General features: G+C 35.0%; 1 protein-coding gene across 6 annotated transcripts in view; it reads right to left on the bottom strand.

Moving 5' to 3' along the window:
* The window catches only part of PCNX1 (pecanex 1), a 166,580-nt gene that overhangs the window by 86,214 nt on the left and 53,696 nt on the right, over positions 1–26,670 (bottom strand). For 3 of the 6 annotated variants that reach the window (XM_036841725.1, XM_036841727.1, XM_036841728.1), the window contains exons 5-8: positions 25,830–25,919; positions 17,246–18,952; positions 7,098–7,230; positions 1,384–1,568 (exon numbers count right to left, since the gene is read on the bottom strand). In XM_036841725.1, the coding sequence (XP_036697620.1) occupies positions 1,384–1,568; positions 7,098–7,230; positions 17,246–18,952; positions 25,830–25,919 (2,115 nt within the window). The remainder of the gene's footprint in view (positions 1–1,383; positions 1,569–7,097; positions 7,231–17,245; positions 18,953–25,829; positions 25,920–26,670) is intronic. The other 3 variants (XM_036841729.1, XM_036841730.1, XM_036841726.1) reach the window with 2 other exon arrangements.

Raw genomic sequence — 26,670 nt, 5'->3', positions numbered from 1 at the left:
AATGGACAATGGTGATAGTGACTGTAATTTTACACATACAAATTGACAAGTCCTCTGTTCATAGGAACTTTGGGTTAAACCCAAGAGAAATGTCAATAAAAAGATACTATTTACTCAATATATTTGCAACTAAGGAAGCATCCCTACTTTCAGTCAAAGCAAGTAACTAAATTAAAGTTTACCTTACTCTTCTCAAACACCCTCTTTATAGACTCCCTGCCCTCTTCAAATTACAAACTCAAAAGCAAAAGCACTCTAAAATTAAAATGTTTTATTGCCTTCTCATTTTATTTAGAAATCACCGTACATTCTAATGTATAAATATCTTAGATGACCATTTTCAGCTTTCTATAAGATTTGCTAAAGATGACAATTTCATCAATATGCATATCTAATACTTATTAATTCTCTCTGTAACTAAGAGTTTTTACAAAATGGGAAAAGAGTCAATAAATAGCATATGAAATTTTATTATACCTATTTTGGGCACCCTATACCATACATCCTTCTAGTAAAAGCATCAACTAAATTATCTTCTTTATAAATGAAAGACAATAACATGGAGAAACAAAATCACAGTAAGCAAATACAATACTTTGAAATGTGTATTTCTGAATAACAAGATTTTCTTCTTCATTATATTTACTTAAATTGCTATTAATCTGCATTTTGAGCACGAGAAAGCTGAACTGGACAGAGAAATAGAAAACAAACCAGTATAAAATACTGTCTCTTTAAGGCATTCCTGAGGCTTTAAACTATACCACCTCTCTGAGAATTAACTATTTAATAACTTACATTTCTATTTTTAGATGTATTAACAGGAAAAAGAAAAAACTTTATAAAGTTATTTGATAGTGGTATAGAGCCATGATGTCCTCAGAATACTGCATTTAGAATTATAGTAAGTCCTACTTCAGATGATAGACATTGAAGTAAAATATAGAATACTTAAAAGAAAGATTATACAGTAATAGGCCATTAGAAAGTACTTTTGCCTTTCCTGCAGCAGAGAATTCAGAGAAATTAAGGTTCAATCAAAATAATTTTTTAAAACTCAACATTTCACCACATGGTACAAATGCCAAGAAATAATAAAACTGCCCAAATCGTTATAAGAGGACAGTAAAGCATGAACATTTATTAATACTTTACCATTAATAACGGACATGCTCGAAAGAAAATGTAGAGTAAGAGTTGAAAGAAACAGAAAAGGGAAAAGCAAATGTCAAATTTTCCTTATACACAGGGCAAATCCTAAAAAAAGTGTTCTTATGCATAGTTCCAAAATGAAGCTATCTCAGGAAAGAAGTGTAATCATTGTTACCCATTATCTGCCACATCAAAGTTTTATGTCACCAAGATTATATAAGGCCTGCGTACCAAGTTCATCGTGCAAACTGCTGCCGCCTACAGCAGATGCATTGTCATGTGATGCTTCTAAGTGGACACTCCCATTTCTCACCAGCAAGGAGGCACTAGCACTGAGCACTGCAGCCTGGGAAGGGGGGCGGGACTGGACTTTGACCTGGGCTGTGGACTGCTGGTCTTGCTGACCATCTTGAAGGCTAGGAAAAAACATGGATTGGGGAGACATTACAGGGAAGAAAAGAGAAAACAATAGCTAGAAGTCAATATAGAAAACTAATTAAAAAAAAAAAAAAAAAGATTTCAATGTAACCTAAGAAAGAGCCAACAAACTGTAAAATATGCAGATCATACTGCCGGCTTAAAATTTCTGGTCTTTAGAAATCTGATTCATGGTGATGAACACAAAAAATTCAATGTATACGTAAAGCAACCAATCTGTGACACCTTTCCACCTCAAGTCAACAAAGTTCTAGTATAAGGAAAAAAGTAGCAAAGAAGAGTCACAAGTACACTAAATATATGTAGGCTGTAGCTGGTCCCTCATAGAAAAAACCTATTTTTTAGTTCAATATGCATTTTTAAAAATAACCTTGATATAATTATTCTAGAATTGTTCTTTCAATTTCATATTCTGGCATCTCAAATTCACAATAAGACAAAATTTCTATGCACTTGAAAACCAAAGAATCTTTATCAAATGCAACCAAGATGACAATTTTGAATCAAAAGAAAATCACAAACTAGTGAAGAAAACCAGAATAAAAAACACTGACTCAATCAAGTGAAATAAAAATGACTGCTGAGATGCTAGAAGAAATATAATTCATATATAAAGTGTTTTTTCTATCAAAAGCCTACATAGTTCTGAAATAAGGCCACAGGCTTTATATACAGGTGTTAGTTAACAATAACTATGTTCCCTTAGTGAATTCTGTTCTTATCTTTTCCAACTCATACCAAAGTTTCATTACAAGAACCCATCGTTTTAGAAAACCGTAAAAATAATTTGGAAACCAGTAATTTCTCAAGGGATATTATAGTCTTTTCTGAATTTTACAAAAATTTTAAAATACTTAGTATTTTGTGATTATAAACGTTGTTAAAATTATCTAAATTATCTAAAAATTAGATAAAATTAAGAAACTATATTATATTCTTAACTCATTTTATATGTTTATATGTATTTTAAAACACTATGAATTTTAATTTTCTTAGTATAACACTCAAATTTAAACTGATGAAACTCATGAAAACACTGAGTATCATTATTATATGTCGTTCTCTACATGATGTTCAATGCAACTCTGCACTATTATTAAAATTATTAGACCTTTTAGGAATTAAAACAAGTATGCTACTTAGAATGGCCTTATTCGGTAACTTTATCATTTTCATGAGTATCAACTTCTCTCTAATCCTTTGAATTAAACGCAGAGATTTCTCTGATGTCTATAAAACAAGACTAATCCTGCTGCAGACTGGGAAGAGAGCTGTAATTTGAGGTAGAGTTGAGCCTTGAACAACACGGGGGTTAGGGAGCCAACTCTCCAGAGTTGAAAGTCCACATATAACTTATAGTGCCCCTCCTTACCCACGGTTCAGCATCCAAAGATTCAACCAATTACGGATCATGTCATCCTATAGTATTTATTATCGAAAAAAACCCACATGTAATTGGACCCACACAGTTCAAACCCATGTTGTTTAAGGGTCAACTGTAACCATGAAATAAGACTAAGTAAAAAATACTTCATATATTGCTTAAAGCTGTGGTTATGGTAACAGAACACACTCTGGAACTGTACTGTCTACTACAGTAGCCACACACGACTAAAGTAACTAAAATGTTAGTTCCTCATTCATGCTAACCATATTTCAAGTGCTCAAGAGCCACGTAACACAGCTAGTGGCTACCATGGCTACCACAGCTACCAGAGTGGGCAGAAGCTAGTAGTTAGTGTCTTCTATACTGGACAGTACAGATTATAAAATATTTCCACCACCACAGAAAGTTCTGTTAATCACCACTACCTGAAGCATTAATTTTTTTTCAGGCTTCTTTTAGAGCCAATAAAAAGTACATAATCTAAATAGAGCACAGGAATGTATGCAACATATAAAAAAAAATAAGTCTGCAAAACACTGACTTAATGCTTACCGGCACTAACTTTTTAAGTCATAACTATAAATAGTAAGTCTGTCCTTGGAAGCCATCTAAAGTTATCCATAAACCTTACCAAAATGACCCAATTTCACAAGGGAGAAAATTTTGAGTAGCTCAAGTACTATGATCCTTCAGATTCAGAAGACAAAATTTTATAATATATGTATATATATACTCAACAAATTTTTCCATCAATTTTTTCACTTAAAAGTCATAAACAAAGGTGCTATACGGCAGTTAGATGTATTCTAATGTGAACGTATTGAGAATACACTAATCTTCAACATATCCATATATAAAAGGTTTTCAAAATATTAGGCAATGCATGAAAATCAACTCCAGAATAAAGAAACAAAGAAAATTAGCCAAAATCTATGCAGTTGTAAATGTCAAGTTTCTGAACATCAAAAGCTAGACAAAAAATATTTATGTCCCTTGAATTCCTGTTTTCAAGAATCCTTCAACAAGAAAAAAGCGTATTATTTTTGCACAAATTGCTAGGAAAACTATTCCTGGAGGGTGGTACTTCACCTTAAGCTAACTAATAATTGACAAAAATTAATCTTTTTTACAATACCAATTATATATCAAAACTATCAGTTTCAGAAAAGGTAGCAACTATTTCACAACACAGAAAAGGTAGAAATTTAGGTTTCTAAACTATTGGCTATCAGTAGCATCACTGACATGCAGTCTTACTAATTAATTAACTCTTCTAATTTAAATGATAAAAAAATATAGTTGGTCTTGGTCTTTCCTTCCTCTGTACCACTTACTTAATATTTGACACATTCTGCCTTACGCTGTTAGTTATCTTTGTATGTATCTCCCCAAGTAAACAATAAACTCTAAGAGTATGATCACATTATTGCTATGAATCTCCAGATTCCAGAGAACACTCAGAAGAGTATCTTGAACACAGTACACAAGCAACAAATATTTGGTGGATTCCTTCCTGAGTACCACAAAATGATATGAATTTCTAATTATGGACTCAGTTATTACTATGACCTTATTTGATTACAAGTCTTTCAATCTTATATTTAAAAAAAAAAAATCTAAGAATACAGTAAAGCTTCTTTCCCTTCCCCCAAATGCACTGATGATTTATTTTCATTCCAGTCCATTAACTAGAGTTCTAAAGATATCACATTTAGGCTGATAAATATAGAACTCTTAATATTAGTATTATAGAATTTTTAAATATTCATTTTTGTTTTTATCTCTAGTAACTGGGAAGAATTAATAAGGGCCTACAAGGTTAACTTAATGAACAAAAAAACTTTAAAAAGTAATTCTGAAATAGGATATTCTAACAAGCATAAAAAATACATGCAAATTCTCTTTGTGAGGAAATTGATGATTCACCCCCAATCCTTGGAGACATATACTTTACAAAGTTGCTTTTTAGACTGTCGATGACTTACATTATTCATTAAACTTTAAAATACGTTAATAGATTTTACTGATATTTATAGAGTAATTATAATTAAAGTATTATCATACCTATTCCATTTCTTTTTGACAAGTTTTCCAAGTTTTGCATAACCACGCTATCCTATATTTATTTAAAGATGAGATTATTATTATGTAACTCACATTGAGAATTAATACCACTATTACTTTACCTGAATATTTTTGCAATTAAAAAAGATGGTTTTATTCAATTGGTGTTTCTCCTAATTCCTCACAGCTAAATTTTATCTTATTTCATTCATAATGAAGTCAGCCTCTTTAAGATACATGCAGTCTTTGTACTGGAAATATCATGGAACCTTAACAAAATCTACATGCTGACTGATTACAGGAAGACTACTTTCCAAAAATCCTAATGTGAGCCCTATACAAATAAAGGGCTCACAGTATATCCTCATTTGAATGGTGATGTATTTAAAACCTTAGAAAAACATGGAGAAATCCTATGTGGTTGGCTGGAGTTAGAACAGTTCTTTAATATTCCACCAGGCAGAGAAAAAAACCGAATTTGTCTACATTTGTTTAGTGAGTGAGATCCAAAGAATGAAAGGATTTTTAAAGACTAAAAAGAGAAGGTTAAAAAAGATTAAGAAATATCAACATGGAGTGCGAAGGTAAGCAAAGAATATGTCTATGGCAATTATTATTCAAGGGGGAAAAAAAGAGGTTAGAAAACACAAAATAGGAAAAGTAAAATGAAACGGTGAGCACCTTCTGCAGGCTGGGACTACAGCCCAAATCCACCAGCAAAAAAAAGTTACCTCAGGGAGCAAAGGAAATAGAAGAGGAGGGCTCACAAAAAGTAAAGGCACTCAGAAAAGATTTCTAGACCAAATGTTTCTTTTCAATGGTTGCTTTCCCATTTTTGTATTTTAAATATTGGTTTAACTAATCCACACTGCATTATAAATTAGGTATTACTGCAGGATTAATTAGGAACATGATCTATGAAAGATGAAGTTCCTGATTGTAATGTAAAACTCAGAAAAACAATCAAGTCTTAAATCCCAAGGGGAATATAAAATAAAGCAGTAATTTAAAGATATAAGGATTTTGCTACTTTCATGAACAAGATTTTAACAAGGGAAGGGATTTATCTCTTCAAACCTACCATGCATTCAACAGCAGTTATTTCACCAACTTTTCTTCCTTTTGAATTTCAAAATGTAGTAAAATAATTTGGGTAATGATGCTTTTTGGACACAAGAGATTAATAAGAGCATACGGTATAATAACATCCGCACTGCTTAAGCAAGCACATATATTTTCGTCCATATTTGTATTCTTTAAATAAAGCATAAATCTTTTGAATAGGTTTTTTTATATTTCTAATTCAAGCCATAGGCTCATTAGATTTGACATAATTGAGAATAAAAAAGCTTAAGAATTTCAATAAAAAATTACTCCCAAGATTATAAATAGATGCTTTCCTAATTAGGAATATTGGACGGATAATTTTTTTTTGTTCAGCATACTATAGAGGTTGAGAAATTCACCATAAATGTACATACAAATATATATATCTGTATATACATACCTCCAACTGACCATAAGTTACCAACAATTAAATATTCTAGTTCCGTGTCATTTACTAGGTCCTGGTGATTAATTTTCAGGCAATGCAAAATAAAATATATCATATTTTAGTGAAATAAAATAATCAAACTGGTTTATCAAGCTGACGTCAACAAGCTCACCACTCAGTCCATATTTGTTCATATTGAACACTGTTCAAGGTGTTCGGGAAAGATACTGCATTAATATTACTAATTTGGAGTAAGAAAAAAAAATGAAAAGCTGACTTAAGGCCTCTATTTACATTTTTATAACTGCCCTAAAATAATACTTGTGATTTAAAATTGGCTAAACCAATCTGATCATTTTGTTTAAATAATGCAATATAAGACATGCATAATGCAATAAGCTCACAGTCACATGCAGAGAAAGCCTAAAGAAGCGTAACGGTGTAAGAGAGAAACTGGAAGAAAAAGAAAGCTATTTAATAAATGCTTTCTTGAGACTGACAGAACAAGTTAGAGGTCTGTTACATGCATGCTAAGCTTGGTGGAATTTTAAAATACCATACCTTAGGGGTGATCCGATGAGCAATGTAGGAGGGGTAGGGTTACTCCCTGCATTGTGCCGGCGCCGTACTGCCTGGCGCCTAAATGTGCTGCGTTCACGGCGAAATGACACTGCCTCCTCGCTGGCCTGTGCTGCTGCATCAAGACAGACTTAGGTCAAACAGGAGCCGAGGTCAGAGGCGTAAACAGCAGCTGAGCCTGTCCTCCCCAGGTACGACAGATAACAGTGAACCTATGAAAACCTTTTGGCTCAGTCAGTCAAGTTCCCTTTACTTTGAGGGTGGGAAGTCAGGGACTACACACGTTCCTTTTTGTTAAAGGTAACTGTTTCTTTAAAACTAACGTTTCTGATCTGTTATCTGGCCTCACCGTCTTCTCTTCAACCTCAATTTTCTATTTTAAGATCTCTGTTGTTTTAAATCTTTTTCTATAAGTCTTGTTTATTTAGTCCCATATTCCTCTACTAGCCCTTTAAGTCAGCCTTAAAAGTACTGTATGTGTCAGTTCCAACCAATGGTAAAGGGGCATTAACTTCTTCCTTTCATGAAGACAGTAAGAGCAACAATGATAGTACTTGTGATGACGAGGAGTCAGGCAGTGAGTTTATCTCACACTACCCTGTGCCACAGTTTTGGCAGCATTAAGTGAAACCGCTGCCTGCTATGCGGCACAACTAGCTTTTTAAATGCTCAATTAGGTAGCATGTGTATATGTTAACTGCAGAGTAGTTTGCTGCCATAGAACTTTATTCAACTCCACGCCCTCACACTGGTCCCCTCAACACTAGGAAGCAAATGTCAGCAAAATATCACCAAAAAAATTAGAAACCCATAGCTTAATCCAAAAGCAATAAAGTACAAACTAAAACCAAAGATATAACAATGAGAAAATCAAAAATCAAAATCATGGAGAAATCCTATGTGGGTGGCAAAAACTATGGCTTAATAGAATTACATAAAATTTTATAAAATCATGACTGATTTGGGTTTCTAACACAAAATGCAAAATGATGTTTATCCATTTGAATCTAAAACAATTGTTTCCTATAGTGATCTAAATATTTTAAGAATCATTTTGATTTTGAGAAAGGATATTTTGATACTAAATATGAATAAAGACAAAACAACTTAGTCCAGATGACATTTTTTTTTACAACAAATGAAAATTTCTTTCTTTCTAGCAAGTATGAAATGGATTACAAAATCAACAATGTTGTATTTGGACTTCAGTTCTCTGACAAGCGTTCTTGACATTTTGAAGGCGTTACTAATTCTCATCATTATTCTGCTTAGCAACAGCCATTTCCATCAATTTAAATATTGATTTTAATAAAGTATTCTTTTAAATGTTTACACTTTTATCCCTTCCCCAGGCTGCTCCAGAGAATGTTCTTTGTGCAATTAATCCATTATAATTAGGAATATATGGATTACCTCCAGAAGACATGGACTTCTCTATCTTTAGGCAATGTTTTCTTTTATTAAAGGGATGACAAGCACAGAATTGTTTCACCCACTTGGCAAGATTCTGCCAGTAAGAAGTGTAAGTCACAAATAATGGGTCAACAATTTACATTCCTTCTTTCTTTTTCTGCTCACGCACTCCAGTGACATTCTAAAGTTAGACAACTAAATCAGAATTAGGCTCTGGGGCTTTGAATCCAAACCAAACTTGACTCCCGGAGCTAATACTTCTTTTCTTTTCTTTCACCAGTTTTATTGTGATATAATGAAAATTCCTTTAATGTGAAAAGGCTGTTACTTGTGATGTAAAAGCTCATGTATACAAAAATTATATATGACCTGTGAGAACAAATAATGCTGATTAAATATGATTATTTAGAACTGTGCTGTCCAACATGGTAACCACTAGCCATATGTGGCTATTTAAACTTAAATTAATGAAAATTAAAAGTTCAATTTACCAGATTCATGACCCACATTTCAAGCGCTCAACAGCTGCATGTGGCCAGATACAGACACTTCCATCACCACAGAAAGCTGCATCGTACGGTGCTGATTTAGAGAGTCAAGGATGCCTGTTTGTCACTGTAACCTACAGAGCATATTGTGTGCTTTGCCTATTCCTGACAACCAAGACCTCAACAAAGCAAACAGTAACCAGCACTGTCACTAAGAAGAAAACATAATATTGGCATGGCAGTCACTGGATGAAGGATAAAACAAAGCAAACAAGCCACTTGAAAGAAGAAATGAGAAATTAGATGAGTGACTCGTATACCTGTTAATGGTTCTCAGACGTCAGTAAGGTTAATTTGGGTTATGAAATTTTAAGTCACTATTTTAAACCTCAATTCAAGACTTATTTTTGAAATTATATTGAAGATTTCTATTCTTTTGTTGTAATAAACTATTGCTCAATTTACAGGTCAATTCACTTCTTTTAAGAAACTTTCAAACATTCTTTCTAGTTTTAGATATGTTGTTTCAACCAAAATAACAGAGTAAATTTACCCAGCTATAATTTATAGAGAATAATTTAATCCATAAAATGTACTAAAATTATTCAGAAGGATTTGGAAAAAAGTAATAGATGATCACTGAATACTCAGAACAGGAAGAAGGGAAATAGGAAACAGCTTTCTTTACTATCTTCCTTCTACTGAGGACTTAATGGGGTTAATTTAAAATAAAAGCTAGTTATTCCGAAGTATTGGGACAAAAAAACAAAAATACAGTGTCCATTTGTAGTCAAAATGTTCTTTGGCTTCTCCAGAAGGCACTTTTTTTTTTTGCTAGTAACATACCACTTACATTTTGTTATCTGCAAAATAACTATTAACACTATTTTCTTAATAATATAGTTTTAGAAACATATTAAAAGTTTAGACGTCCATAGAACAACATATTAAAGTGGAGTTATGATTACTGCCCATGTTATCCTCTGTAATATTCAGGGTATAAATAACCAATGATAAAAGAATATTCAATGTTTACTAGAGTCATCCCTTTAACAGTAGCTAGGATCACACATTCGGCTGAAAACACTGTGCTATTATTTATGGTCACACAAATAAGATTAAACCATGCCCCCCCTGGGAAGGTGCTACTTATATAGAACATTTCCATTTAGAACAGGTTCCAGTGGGGGTCCAGTTCTATTAGAGCCGAGGGGGAAAAAGTGTCTAAAGCTTAAAAATAATTTGCTGTAAGCATGCTCAGTCACATAAGTTATAGCCTTACTTGATGAAAATTCACTTCCACAATCCAACTACAAAAAACTCTTTTTGAATCCTTTAACTTTATAAGAGAAAGAAAACAACAACAACAAAATCTTTTAACTAGGGAAACAGAGAGGAGAGAGAAAACACTTTAAAACCTGGTTTTGAAGTTGATATTGCTTAAAACTCAGTATCCCCTGGCAAAGAATAAAATTAACTAGTATTATAATAATAAGAGTATAAAATGCAAACAGTAAAAATTTAGCACTCTAGGTACAACTAAATTTTATGCATGTGTAGGTAAAGGAGAAAAAAATCACAAACATTCAAGTGATTCAAAAACCATGAACGGCAAGACAGATATAAAGCACTTTCAAGGACATATATTTAGACAAATGTGAATTTTTTAACATTTTTAAAAAAATTATAAGAGTCTTGGCTTTCTAATTATTTCTTTGTGTTAAAAAGACTTCAAGAGACTGAATTACAATCATAAGTTTAAGAGAGAACTTCAGATAATTTACCTCTATTTCTGGAGTAGTGATACAATCATTCAATTAAGTTTAAACATTCTCATGCACAAGGCACAGACATCCGAAGATGTTTTAGACAGCTGTGGTCTGATCTATTCCTAAAGACCACAGAGAAAACAAAATACACACCTCCTGCCTAAGGAGTTATTTCCCATTTATCTCAACGAGTTAAGGAAAATTCTACACATTCTATAGTGAATTATTTTAATGCACTATTTTTCTTTAATATGGGGGTATTAAAACAATAGACTTCGTTTGTTTTAGTCTGTTAAAAAACAGGGAAAGCATTAAAGGCACTAATATACTTTCAGGATGACTGGGATGGCACGAAAGAGCACAATTTGGTGAGGCAGGAGGTGAGGGTTGTTCATAGTGTATCTCAAAAATTGGAAAGTTATGAGCAAAAATACATATAGAAAAAGACGTCACTTAAAAATGATGCGAATCATACAGCTGACTGCTCAGTGAAAGGATTCATATGTAATAAGCTGCTTTCTAGTTGTTACATGCTGCTATGGCTGGCCTCTTGTGATAGCTCAATGGCTAGTAAATGAATTGATAAAAATTTAGACAGAAGACACTGCTCAAGAAAGGTGTTGTTTTCAGCAGGGAGTGTCTATTGTAGGAAAAAAGGAGTAAATTTGGGAAGATCACGAAAATAAAAATGTGTGTTTTGGTACCACAGAAGCAAGCTGTTTAAGCAAACACTTTAAGGAAAAAAGATGAAAGTATGAAACAAATATATACACATTTCAGAAAATTAAAATATATATGTAAACATTCTGAAATACACTGAAATATTCTTCAAGGTAAAAATTATTTTACTTAAGAATTAAGTTACTATATGAAGAAATGAACATTGAAATGATTTTGCAAAAAAAATGTAAAGGAAGTATTTTAGTCTAGGCATGAAATCCATTTTATCTAAACATCTTCTCCCTTTCTTACTTTCCATGTCAGTCAAGAACGATGCTAACATCAGCATGCAAAGATTTTGTTCTAATATAGAAACAAATGCTTTATAAGCATCATTTTCTGGGAGGCCAAAGAACAAGAATCTGCACAATTTCTAAGCATTCATTCTGAATTAAAATAATTTCCATCTATGAAAACATTTTAAAGGTCTACTCTATTTTTTGACACATTAACCAACAAACAGTAGCAAACAACAACAAAATTATTTGCTGTATCTTGAGTTAGAGGATTTGCATATCTTTATTGATACTCTCCATAATCCCAGGCAGTCAAACAAATACAGTTGGGTAGACAAAGTTAAATGATACTCTGGAGTCATTTTGCAACAGTTCCTAAAAGATATAGTTTAAGGATTACTTACTTTCATAGGTGGTTCCTAATCTTTTTGAATCCTTTGCAAATGGTCTGATAGACCCTCTCTCCTGGAAAACTGCACTCAGAAACAGTTTTGAATATATTTTCAGGAGATTCACATAATAAGGGATCATTAGTGAAGAATATATATTTGAAGTGACATATTTGAAAAGGAAAACTTCCTTACAAATGGCATCAGTGTCTTAGTTTTCATAATAAATCTAAAAAGCACTTGACACATGGAAGCTTGTTAGAGTCTGATCATTAACTGTGAGACATGCTTAAACAGTTATTATTACTGTTTCACAATTGAGGAAATTGAGACACAGGTTTAACGGCTTGCCAGACTATCTAGTTAGTAATTAGAGGTGGTATTAAAATGTAACTGTTTGATTCCTTATACAGAACTTTACTGCTGCTAGAAAGAATGGGCTGGTTTTGGGAATTGGATACACAAACCCTTATTTGCCTCATCAATAAAATACCTCTTTTCTTGACACTGCTTTAAGAGAAGATAATTTTTTCAAGTAACTGAAGCATCCAAACCTGTTTACTACATCTAATGAGCATTCTTCTATGTGGTTTTATATGTCCAAGCTTTCTTCTCAGTATAGACTAAATATAATACAATCTTTCCTTAATCACATATATTTATTAGTGTGTTATACTGTAATACAGCATTAAGTTATGATACTATCATGTCCTTGAACAAATTAAGATAGTTTGCCCTGCATTTAATGACTCCCTACCACTGTGTTTTTGGCACTGGTGTGTATGGTTATTCCAGCTTCCGTAGAATTAGCAGTGCGTTTCTTCTGCTGTCATTATTTTTATCCTCTACAAGCACCCTTCCCTTTCTACTAATTTTCTTCTTCTCACTTACTATGTTGACTGGGAAATCAGAAAATTAAATTTCTTAGAATTTAGAGTCCCTCTATTCAGTAAAATAAAACAGCTTTAATCCACATATTCTTGTCTGTTCAGTGGTCTTTGTCTTTTTTTTCAATGATATTTGGGATCAAATTTATATGTATGGTACAAACCCTCATAAACTGTTTATCAAGAAGATTTGGCTTTTCTTTAAATAAAGTGATATTCCCTTAAAAAAAGACTATCTTTGGTTCCCAACACAAAAATATTATAATAGGATCCTATTTCATGCTTATAAAATAGTGACCCAAGTATTACATTTAAAATAATTTTCTCAAACAGAAAAACAGAGGTTGAGAAATTCAGAAAAAAATACAAAGAATCACAGAATGAATATAAACCTTCCTATTCTGGTTGCTCTTTATAGTCTGTTGAATCAGGCAATATATAAGTTTAAGTTACCCAAAAGAAAACAGGATAATTTTCTATCATATATAACTTGTCTGTACTTTTTATTCCTAAAATACTAGTCATAAGTTATTAAAGATATGCTTTATGGGCTTCCCTGGTGGCGCAGTGGTTGAGAATCTGCCTGCCAATGCAGGGGACACGGGTTTGAGCCCTGGTCTGGGAAGATCCCACATGCCGCGGAGCAACTAGGCCCGTGAGCCACAACTACTGAGCCTGCGCGTCTGGAGCCTGTGCTCCGCAACAAGAGAGGCCGCGATAGTGAGAGGCCCGCGCACCGCGGTGAAGAGTGGCCCCCGCTTGCCGCAACTGGAGAAAGCCCTCACACAGAAACAAAGACCCAACACAGCCATAAATAAATTAATTAATTAAATAAATAAACCCAAAGTTTAAAAAAAAAAAAAAAAGATATGCTTTATAATTATAAAAGAAAAATTAAATGCAAAAACAAGAGATCATCAATAGAAAATGTGTTAGCCTGAACATAAAACTTTTTTCCTGCCTAAGCAATCACAGAACATTATTGATGAAATCCAATTTTAACCAAAGTACTAGATTAATGGTGAGACATCCTATGAAAACAATCATTTGCTATGTGACTGAGTATCAAAAGAAAAGTTATATGACATATTGCTGCCAAGGTAAGATTAAAATCCATATTACTAGATTAGATGTTAATAAAAATATTTTTCTTTTTGGTATTATGTAAGAAATTAGGAATTCAGATTATTTATTTTTACTATTATTGAGTTTCACAATGGCACAATGAGAGTATCTTTAATGTATTTCTATATCTAATCATTTTCTTCAACTTTTTTTTTTTTTTTTTTTTTTTTTCATTTTCTTCAACTTTAAGGACAGGATACGTATGAGTAGCGTAACAGACTGGCCTGTGAAATAGAAACATAAGCACTATTAAGCTGTTACTATGTGCCAGGCACTGTTGTAAGCATTTTACATCTATTAACTCCTTTAGTCCTCATAAAAACCCTATAGGATGGGCGAAGCTGGGGCGAAGTGAGAGTAGCATCGACATCCATACACTACCGAATGTAAAACAGATAGCTAGTGGGAAGCAGCAGCATAGCACAGGGAGATTGGCTCAGTGCTTTGCGACCACCTAGATGGTTGGATAGGGAGGGTGGGAGGGAAGCTCAAGAGGGAGGGGACATGGGGACACGTGTATGCATGTGGCTGATTAGCTTTGTTGTGCAACAGAAACTAACATGGTATCGTGAAGCAATTATACTCCAATAAAGATCTATTAAAAACAAAAAACAAACCCCTATGGGATAGACACTATTATCATCTCCATTTTAAGATGAGGAAGCCAAGGCTTAAGAAGGTAAGCAGCTTTCCCAGAGTCATGACTACAATGAGCCCATATACTAACAAGGATGTATGACTCCACGTCACTGTATTAGGTACCTGCTATTTTAGAATATTTAATTTTAGTACTTTAAAGTACACTTCCTTAGTTCCATCCTTCCACAGGACCAACACCCATTCAGCTTAAAGATAAGACAAAAAGAAATCGTCGGAGAGTTCATTAACACATCCGAATTCATTAGGATAAAATCTACTTATGGTTTATGTATAGCCATGTGAATGGTCAAGCAGTATCCTCTGTTGTGCTGACACATTTCAGGAGTAGAGTATGTAAAGCAGAATAGATAGCCAAGAAAAATTTCTCCTAATTATCAAAGAGAAGTAACAATCTAATAAATTTTACGAAGTATGGGAGTCTATATAATTTTTAAATAATGAAAACCAAAATATATCCTCTCCCACTACCACCAATCATCCAAAAAGCCCAAATAAGACCCGAATAAAATGTCATGAAAACCAACTAAATATAAATCCAATACGTTTAAGCAGTTTAGTTTTGCTCTTATTTTTATTCTAAACACACTGAAGCTCAAATAAAAATAGCCCCGACAATGCCTTCCTTTGGCAAAAAATGTTTTTTCACAGCCCATAGATGATTACATTTATTCCACTAAAGTGCGTGGAAATTTTTAGTTCATTATTTGTTTCTTATTAACAGTCGATGATTTGGTTTTTTTTAAAAAAAATAAGAACACAAACAAATGAAAAGCTGGAATCTGGAAAAATGAGGGCTCATCTTAAGCAAAGATCAGCACTGAGAAGCAAATAAGACCTCCATATAACTTTTCCTAAAAAACAGAACACCCCACATCCCTATGAAAAGGAAATGGCATTTTAAATACAAAGACATAAGATTTACTATAGCTCTTACACATATTTTAGTATTTACATTTCAACAATATTTAGAACAGCAATATTTTTCTATCATTGCATATTCACTCTTAAAACTTATTTTAATGACTTTAATAAAAATTAAGCTATAATTTAAAACCCAATGGTTTCTTGCATATTGTGAACATATCTGATATGATTTGTGTGAGAAATCACTAAAAGCATTTCAGACCTTTTATAAAAAACAGAATGATACCCACATCAAAGACTTGAGGGAATTTAATTACTATACTGTCACCAAATGATTACAACTTCAGATATAATTAGTTCTCAATATTCAGGTCTGACAGACTAGTTTCTTCCTTAGGTACTAAAGATCATTTTTCTACATTCCCATTAGAAATTAATCTTTGTTAGAAACCATACCAAAAGAAGAGAATGTTTACCACTTTATGGACTTTTAAAACACTGTGGGTGAAATTAGAATTCTTTGAGAGAAAAAGCTTGTTCCTTGTTTCAGAATGTTTGTGCAAACAAAAAACTCAGCTTAACCTTTCATAAAAGACTGAACATTACTACACCAACAGACTATAAACTTTACAACTAAAGATATAAGCTTTATTAAAGGATATGAGGCGGAGGATAAAAAAGCCACGTGCTAGCTAGCAACACATGACTTCATTCTTCTGATTCTAGTCAAGAATGAGATTCCATAATAACCAAACAGAGTAAGCAAACTATTCTGGGCAGAAAGAAATACCAAGAAACAACTCTGAAATAAACAAAATGGCCAATACACACTGACAATATAAAAAATCACCTATCAAATTTTGCACAATTCCTCATAAACCTGAAACAAATAAGCTATTACTTTAATCAAAACACCATCACTGTTATCATAGGGAGCACTATATATCCACTAATGGACAATAAATGTCAATATAAACTATAAACGCTGATTAATAAATTTAATGTGAAGTTACAGAAAAAAAATAAAATGTTTTTAATGCCTAAAACTTGAGTAAGCAAGAAATAAAACCAAAGAGACAGACAAAAAAAAGAGCCACAAGTTTTCAAAGTACATAGTCAGAGCTCAAGTAATATTTGGACAAATCTTATATAACAGGTTGAGTGACCTAATTCTGAAAGTTCAGTAGCACACATTGTATAAGAGAGAACTAAAAATGGTTTGGTGCCCTAATAAAATTCTACATTTTGTTGTTGCTATGGCTGTACGAAGGAGGAAGGGGACCAGTTTTTTGTTACTCCTGGTAAAACATTAACAGGTGGCAAATGGCTTAGAAAAGGTGAATGCCATCAAGAACAAACTGACATACTCAAATAATACAACAAAAAAACATTTTCTTGGTGTTCACACCAAAACCTTTTCTAAGATAACCATCTCCCTCTTCATGGAAAGAAAGTTTATTTTAACAACATAGTGGAAGAGGGGCTATTAACACGAAATACACTCTAAATTGGTACTCCAATCAATAGCACCAAAAATTACAGTGACTCCTGGGTAAATCTCTTCCTGCAATTCACTTACCTCCACTGACTGCGTCTTGCTCTTCACCTTCAGGAAATGCAACCTGGCTTGGCAAGCTATTCCTAGATCGAGTGACTGTCTCTAACTGGGAAGCCCGTCCCAATAAAGATAGCTCATCTAGCACCTCTCCCTCTTTGGCCTCGAGATCTGATTTTGAAGTGGTTAAGGGTTCTATGCTTTCGGGTGCCATCAGCCTAGTGGAGTCATTCAAACACGCTACTGTGCCGCTGTCCAGGCTCAACACTCGGGCCCGAGTCTTGGCACTATTTGTGCTGGAAGTCCGCCGTGCTGTCCGCTTCTTGCCAGTTCCTTCAGGGCCCAGATGGGCTTTGTGTGCGTGCTCAGAGTCGGTGCCCCTCTCCTTAGGGGCGTGTTTGGTCTTTAGGGCGCTGTATCTGCCCTCGGGAGACTGACATGAATGAGAAGTGGTGCTAGAAGAGCTGTCACTGCCGAACTGGTGAGCAGACTGAACGCTTGACGCTCTGCTCAAGTCACTTTGGTCACTGGAGTCCTCATCGTGACAGAATATAGCACTATGTGGCTTGGTAGCAGAAATACCTCGAAAGGACACGTAGTCCCTGTGCCGACTTGAATCAAAACTGCTAGCCCGTTTTTTCCCTGTCCGTCTCCTGCCTGACTTATGAGCAGAGGCTGTCCGGTGGATTAAGCTGGAGGATTTAGGTCGTACATCCCCTTCCTTTTGCTTTCCACCAACATCTTTACCAACTTTTGAATCCACTGAAACAGCTGACTTATCGCTCTCCTCCTCTTTGTTTTCAGCAGTTTTCCCAAGTGGTGTGTCCCCCTGTGAAGTAAATTCATTTGCATGGGGGTTTTTATTGGCTTCCTCAGATGCCGAGGTGCTGAGACCTTTCTGATTGTGCATATCATCAGCGTTATTAGAATCCTTGGCTTCTTGAACCCCACTATTCGTACTCACTTCCAAGGCAGTTTTCTCACTGCTAGTCCTTTTGTCACTGGCACAGCTACTCTTGTCCTCTGGCTCAGCGCAGCACTCTTTCTTCTGAGCGCTGTTCTTTCCCACTTGGGGAGACCCCTCGTGCTCTGACAAGATGCTCTCTATGTGCGTGGAGCTGGTCTGCTCACTTTTGTAGCTGCTGGCGGTGCTGTGAGTGTCCCGGTCCGTACCACTGCAGTAGCTCTCTGTCGAGCCACTACTGCGCGTGCTCAGACTCTGCAAGCTGTCCATGCTTTTGTCTGCTTTCAAGGGTTTGCTCTTCCCACTTTTGGTAGGTGGCTGAGAATTACTGTTTTTCAGCTCACCAACAAGCTGAAATTGCCCAGATAAACAAGAATTTTCCACCAAGGATTCTTTGGATCCAGAATGAGGCTTGGAAGATTCTAACTCACTAACAGGATCTAACCCACGTCTTTGCTGATACAGAGGGAAGTCATTCAGTGAAGTGTCTGGAAAAGCCACAGCAGAGCTAGAAGTCCGTGGTACACCTCGCGGCCGGTGATCTTTCCTGTAAGAGTGTGAATGTAAGGGGACAAGAGATGCTACTTCTGTGTCACAGGCACTGGACAGAGACTGCTCGATGTGGTGGTGGTGGCTGTGACTTGGCAGGCTCACTTTGTCACTGAAGTCTCTCGGTAAGTCCTGTCCACATGAGGATAAGGACGGCTGAATGGAGATGAAGGAATCATTGGAGACCAGACGGAAGAGCTTCCGATCAGTTGCCAAATCTGTTTCAAACATATATTTGGAAATGTTAACACAAATCTACGATCTGTTTTTCTACTGTTTAACAATGGAAAGAATTCACAGTGCACCATAAAAGTATAAACAATTTCTCAAGTACTTTACTGAATAACAGTTGGCCAGTCATTCCAAAGGGCTGGTTTTATTTCACAGCTATACAAAGAAAGCATTCTACTAATGGAATGAACTCAACTTCCAAATCTTCTACTGGCTTCAGAAAAAGTTCTATAGATTATTAACAATAAAATAAGAAGCAACGAAGGATTATACTTAAAATGAACCTGGATTTCTGTGCGAGTTCTGTCCTTAACTTACTAACTGGGTAACCTTGGGTTACCTTTCTAAGCCTCTGTTTCCTCATCTGTAAAATGTGATATCAACCTCACTTAGTACCATGGAATAACTGAGTTAATAACATAACGTTGCTTAGCACAATGTATGGTAGCTATCATTATTTTACCTTGCAAAATTAAAAATCTTTAAAAAAAAACTAATATAATTGCTTTACAAATCCACAAAAACCTAGAGTAATCAGAAAAAAACAAAAAAACTCAAAAGGCTGACCAATGCACAGACAAGATATGATATAATGATATAAGATATGTTACTGTTCACAGTGGTTGAAAAAAATTAAAACAATAATTACACGGCAAAATACTACATTTTATCTTTCACCACAGATGCAACAATTACAAAATGCTTCATGAAAAAAATACATATCCCTGGGCTTCCCTGGTGGCACAGTGGTTGAGAATCTGCCTGCCAATGCAGGGGACATGGGTTCAAGCCCTGGTCTGGGAAGATCCCACATGCCGCGGAGCAAGTGGGCCCGTGAGCCACAATTACTGAGCCTGCGCGTCTGGAGCCTGTGCTCCGCAACAAGAGAGGCCGCAATAGTGAGAGGCCCGCGCACCGCGATGAAGAGTGGCCCCCGCTTGCCGCAACTAGAGAAAGCCCTCGCACAGAAACGAAGACCCACCACAGCCATAAAATAAATAAATTAATTTAAAAAAAAAATACATATCCCCTCCTATATCCGTAAGACTATTCCTTTAATTCTCCATTTAGGGCAGTGATTAGTGACTTGAGTTATCATATATACTATATATATAAATATAGATATAGATATAAATATAGATATTGATATAAATAAACTCATCTACCCACCTACCTACATAGTAATTTATCTTGAAATATAGCTTGAAAACCGAACTGCACAATAGCTGATTTTTTATATACCTTTTGACAGATAAGGATGGTTGAATCTGCTGTTAGTTCAATAAAATGAAATATTACTGTCTTATTTGTCATAACTAGATAGGAAAATACAATAACAGATTCTATAATAAGTTAGACTCTTCCCAGTAGTTACCTTAAATAACAAAAGCATACATTTTCCCCTAAGATTAATATAAAATAAAAATGAACTACTAGAAATATTTATGTACTTTAAAAAATCTAAATGTAGATTAGATCTAAGTAATTAAAAACTTAGAGGTACCCTCTAGAATGTACCATACAAATTGTGATCTATAAATGACGTATTGGCTTTATCTTATGTTTTAAAGTCTTCAAGATAAGTGAAACCAATGTTCTTTTCATTTGTCCAAAACTGTGCCACTGTACTTGGGTTCTTATATTCTCTAAAAACCCAAATTTAAAAATTAGTACTGTATTTACTTTTCTGTAGTATTAATTTATAATGTTATTTCTAAAAACTCTCTACATCCCTAATAAGCAATTATGGGATGGTGTAATAGTCACATTTCAAGGATATGAATTTCATAAAACAAAAACTTAACTAAGTAAGTAGTTGAAAATCACCAATTCTAAAATACAAAAGACTTTTTAAAAAATACTAATGATCAAAACCAACTCCTTTCCAAGACATTAATAAAGCAGAAATTTAAGTTTTTCATTTTAAAAGACGCAGCCAAACTTGCTTTAATACATGTGTTTTTTTCAGTGTTGCTAAATAAATATACCATAATAAGTTTGACTTTGTCAGGAAGAACTTTAGGTGGTTTTAGGAAACTTCCAAGTAAACATGTCTTCTTAGACATTTTTCTTACTGGTAGCAATACCGTCAAAGACAGGCTCAAATTAACCCAGAGAGATACTATTTTTCATCTAATGAAACTTTTTTCCAGTGATAGCTACCAGTAGTGTTCAGGATAAGAAAAGCATCTCACATACTGCTCCTGGTGGTGCAAACTGGTGCAACCAACCTTCTGCAAAGCAATTTAGCGATGTTGCCAAAAGCCTTCAAAAATATACTTACCCTTTGATCAGTAATCTATTTCTAGAAATTTTTACTAAAGGATAAAAATCAGATATGTGAATAAGGTTTTAGAAAAGGGTTGTTCGTCTCAGGTTGTTATAAAACTCCTTAAAACACAAAACTATAAAAATGTCCAATAAAATTAGGTTGAATAAATTACATTGTCTAGTAATAACACCATGCAGGCACTACAAATGTTTTCAAAGATTATGTAATATGAGAAAATACTTAAAGTGAAAAAGATGGCACTATATAAAAAATATGACTCCAGTCTGTAAGAGTTAAAGAGAGTACTAAGGGTATATGTACATATGTTTGTAGGAATGTTAAAAGTAATATACCAAATTTAGCCATAAAAAGGAATAAAGTCCTGACACATGCTATAGCATGCAAAGTGAAAGAAGCCAGACACAAAAAGCCGCATATTACATAATTCCCTTTATATGAAATGTCCAAAACAGGCAAATGCATAGCGACAGAAAGTAGATTAGTGGTTGCCAGGGGCTGGTTGAAAGAGGAAATGGGGAGTATAATGGTTATGGGTTTCTTTTGGGGGTGATGAAAATGTTCTGGAATTGGATAGTGGTCATGGGTACCCAAATCTGTGAATATACTAAAAACCACTGAATTGTATATTTAAAAGGGTGAATTTTATGATATGTGAACTATATCACAATAAAAACTAAGGAAAAAAGCGATACACGAAAAAATATTAACAACAGTTATCTCAGTGGCAGAAGTGTAAATTATCTTCTTCCTCATATTTAACTGTATTTTCTAGAATTAACATACTACTTTTATAAACAAAAATCATATCTTCCTCCTCTCTTCTAGATCATCCCCATCAATTATAAAAAACAAGCCGTTATTTCTCTTACATTCTTACAAAATCCAAATCTCCTCCTTTGTCCTCACTTCCCCTGCAAGCTATCACCTTGTATCTCTGATCTCCTTTACAAAACTTCACCAAAAAGTAGTCTATGTTCACTGTTTTCAATTCATCTCCTCTAACACATATTCTAGTCCCACCCCATTAAGAAGCTTATTAAGGTCACCAACAACCTCTACGCTAAGTCCAATGGTCAAGTCTCAGTCTCATATGACTTGGCCTATCAGCAACATTTGACAAAGCTGATCACTGTACTCTCCTTGAAATGTGGGGATACACACCTCTACCTCACCAGTTGTTCCAATTCAGTCTCCTGGATTTATTAGACTGCAGTGGCTCAGAGCTCAACAGCTGGAACTCTTCATTCTTCTATCTATACCTTCTCTTTTGTAGGTCTCATCCAATTTTCTGGCCCCATAATAATTGAAGTTCAGAAATACGTGTAACTAGTTCCTCCATCTTCTACCCAGCCCCGGTACTATACAGGGACGGACTAGAGTTCTGATCTTGGGTAGGGAAGACATGAGTGAGGCTGGGGAGGGAAACTGTAGATAACCCCTTTTTAGAAAACGTAGAGGACACATCCCCATAACCTCAGTTTTCTCCCAATCATCCTGAATCATGTTGATAAAATGAGTGCCAACTAGTCAACTAACTGCTAAACTAACAACTAATTAAAGGTCACTGTCCTGTAAATCCAAACCAGCCAGAGAGCCAGAAGAGCCCCTGCTGATATTTAAGCCAGAATGAATGACAGCCACTAGGTGGTGCCTAACCGTAGCCAAGATCTACAGGGATTTGGCTCGGGGAGCCAGCCTGCCTCAGCTCCAGTCCAGCTAACCGTGGAGGCTTCCCCTGTTAGTTCATGAACTTCATGTTAACCCAACCCCACATTTGACATAACTGAATTTTTATTTTTGATATTTATACACTGAAAGCTCCTAAATTTAAAACCCCAACCCAGATTTCTTACCCGAAATCCAGACCTATCTAATTATCTACCAATTACTGCTGCTTAGAAGTCTAACAGCAACTCATACTTGATATGCCCAAACTGAACTCCCTCTCTTGTCCTCCACCATGCTCTCCCCACTCCTAAATCTGCTCCTTCTCAGTCTTCCCCCTTCCAGTTAATGGAGACTCCATCCTCCCCATTATTTAACCCAAAAATCTTAGAGTCATCTATGACTACTACTTCTCTCACACAGTATTTCCAAATCCATCCATATCTCTCATTTAACATCTGCCACACACAGTCAGACCACTTCTCACTACCCTGATCTGTGCCCTGATTATTGCAATAATCTGCTAACTGAGCTCCCTGCAACAGCCTTTGCCCCTTTTAATATATTCTCAACACAGGAGCCAGAACAACTGTTAAAACGTAACACAGATGATGACACTTCTCTGCTCAAAACCCTACATAGCAGTTCATCATCTCCCTGGAAATTAAAAGCAAAATCTTCAAAATGGCTTACAAGACTGTAATTTGGCCTCTCACTTACTCTGTACCAGCCCCACTATTTCTCAAACCTGACAGGCATGTTCCTGCTTTAGGACTTTTGCCTGTGCTGCTACCTCTGCATGGAGGCCTCCTTCCTCCCAAATATCCCAAGAGCTCGCTCCTTCACCTCCTTCAGGTCTTTGCGCTTAGCGAGGTTTTCCCTCAACCATTCTATTTAAAGTTAACGATGGCCAGAGCCCCCAGCATGCCCTATCCTCTGTCTCTATTACTACATCTAGATTTGATTTATAATAGTATGTTTCCGTACTAGTAGTATGGAAGCCACAAGGATAGAAATTTTTGTCTGTTCACCCATTATTTCTAGTACTTAGACTGGTACCAGGCACATATGAGTACTCAATAATAATTGTTAAATGTGAAATACGTGTGAAAATGTTACATGATAAAAGCAAGTTATAAAACTGTATAAAAGTAGTATAGCATAGTGATTAAAAGCAGGATTTAGAACTCGATTTGAACTACAGAACTGCCACTTTGCAGATGGGTGACTTTGGGCAAGTTTCTTATAACTTTGCTCTAAGCTATGATACGCTCATCTATAAAGTGAAAATAACAACCGTATTAACTTCAAATGCTTGTCGTGAAGATTAACTGGGTGAATGGATATAAAGTGCTTAGAAAAAGACCTAAACCAGGGTTTGATAAACTAAGGCCTGTAGAGCCAAAGAGGCCCTCTGCCTGTTTGTAAGTAAAGTTTTAGTGTAACACAGACATTCCCACCCATTTATATGTTGTTTACGGCCTCTTTCACTGTACAGTGGCAGAGCTGAGTGGCTGCAAGCGAGACCACGTGGTCAACAAAGCTTTACAGAGGAAGTGTGCTGACCCCCCACAGGGCAACAGTATGCACTCAGTGACTGTCAAACACCATTATCTATGTCAATATGTATCTGCCAGGGTAGATTTATAGGAATATAATTCCCAACCTGCTTGCACAAGGTACTTTCCAGAGGAAAATAGAGACCTATGACCCGTAATGGTAGTGGCACCAGCCCCTCTAAGATCACTATCCAGTTTCTGAGACACTAATGATTACATATTATAGAAAGGAATACTGTAATTCTCAAAGAGATTAATTCGCCTTTCCTTTTTATAAGAAAATGCCTTCCATACCATATAGTATGTTTAAAAGTATTTTTAAGGGGAGAGGGGTAGGTTGTGAGGGGCGGTCCACAGAAGCAAACAAACAATGACGAGGTACTGTAATTCCAAAAAAGCAGCTACAGTGATAAACCTAGAATGCTAAGTACCAGGAACAAAATATACTTGCAAGAATTAAACCTGGGTAAAACACTAAATTAATGGGAAAATGTCACAATTCAGTGATCTATTTGTAACTTCATAAATAAGTTTCATAATTCAGTACAGGAAATTTATCACCTTGCCTGCCTACCAAACATCACCCATAAGCTAATAAAAACAACAGGCTGGAAACAGGGAGACAGGTTTCTAATCCAATTTCGGCTCACTGATTATATAACCTGGGATAATCTCCACTTGAAATGGGTATGACATATCCATCCTTTCATGTTTGAAAATTAAAAACCAAACTTGAAAATGTGGCAGTTCTTAAAAAAAAAAAGGAACTCTATAAAATCCAAAATACTCATTTATAATGGAGTTGAATAAGGAGAAAAAAAAATACCACTTAAAACCAAAATTTCTATTAAAAATTAAAAATCTGCTACAGGAAGGCACCAAGCTGGAAGCAGACAGTTTCTCAGTAAGTCCAACAGCAAGTTATTTCTCTGTGAAAACACACTGTTGTTTCTGCAGTTGGGCAACATATGCAGCAGTTGGCATTTAGACGTCATACTGAATGGAAAGGAACAGTTTTACATACTAGGTTATCACTAAGCTAAGCAAGATGCTCTGACCAATTAAAGGAATAGCAGATTCTTATCTCCCATCTCACATTCATTCTGGGGCATATGCTCATAAAGTTTCCCTGTTTACTTGGCAGAACATGTGTAGCTGAATTCCAGAAAGCTGTAAGTACTTATAACACTGTGTTACTGTTATGCTAGCAAATCATTTTATTTTAATGTTTCTAAAAATACCATATTAAATTATTATAAGTTTCTGCCAAAATATGAGCAGCACATTCCACAAACTCACCCTGGTCACCATAATACATAAGGTCATCATCAAGTAAAATGTTCTTACCTTGTTCTTCACTTCCTTCCTTACAAAGACTAGAGCTCTGGCCCAGGCTTAAACTGATATCATCAGAAGTCTTGGCGGTGTCTGTATCTCCTACAAAGTGAAGAGAGACCCATGAAAACATTATATGAAAAGTAAGGCCGTACAGTGTGGCATAACAAGGAAGGACATGAGGGAGTACAGTAGATATTTATTAACTAAAGCAGTTTTTGTATCAAGGGTTACAATGATGGGAGATGCATTAAACTAACAGGAAGTATCGTGGACTGTCAGATCACATAATTATTCTCATAGTGCGACAAACCAAATACGGAAAGCCTCATAATATTAGCTAATACAACTATTTCTTTCAAAAGAAGCTTTAAAAAGGAAATGCAAATCATGTAATAACAAGTTGAAACAACATAAAATCCCCTCCCAGGGAAAATTAGAGAGTTATAAAATTATAGGGCAAAAATAATAATGAATTTATCTGAAATAGATGTATTGAATAAAAGGGATATATAAGATGTACAGGAAAAAACCTTTTTTTTAGTGTCTTATTCGTGCCCAATTTAAAGGTTTCACATTAAATTAGTTTTCTATGAACCTCATCAAAACCCATGAAAGTATTTTCCCTCAAGGCAAAGAAGTTTCTTAAAGATCAAAATTTATAATTCATACAATGTAATGAAATGGTCAAATACTTTTATGAAATTTGAATGATGAAAGGAGACCACAATTTAAATCAATTAATCTTTAATATAAGATACATAATTTTGGGCTTCCCTGATGATGCAGTGGTTAAGAATCTGCTTGCCAATGCAGGGGACACGGGTTCGAGCCCTGGTCCGGGAAGATCCCA

The sequence above is a fragment of the Balaenoptera musculus genome, chromosome 2 (assembly GCF_009873245.2).
Source record: "Balaenoptera musculus isolate JJ_BM4_2016_0621 chromosome 2, mBalMus1.pri.v3, whole genome shotgun sequence".
Taxonomy (NCBI): domain Eukaryota; kingdom Metazoa; phylum Chordata; class Mammalia; order Artiodactyla; family Balaenopteridae; genus Balaenoptera; species Balaenoptera musculus.
Note: the sequence above shows the minus strand (reverse complement) of the source record. Positions and strands in the feature narration are given on the sequence as shown.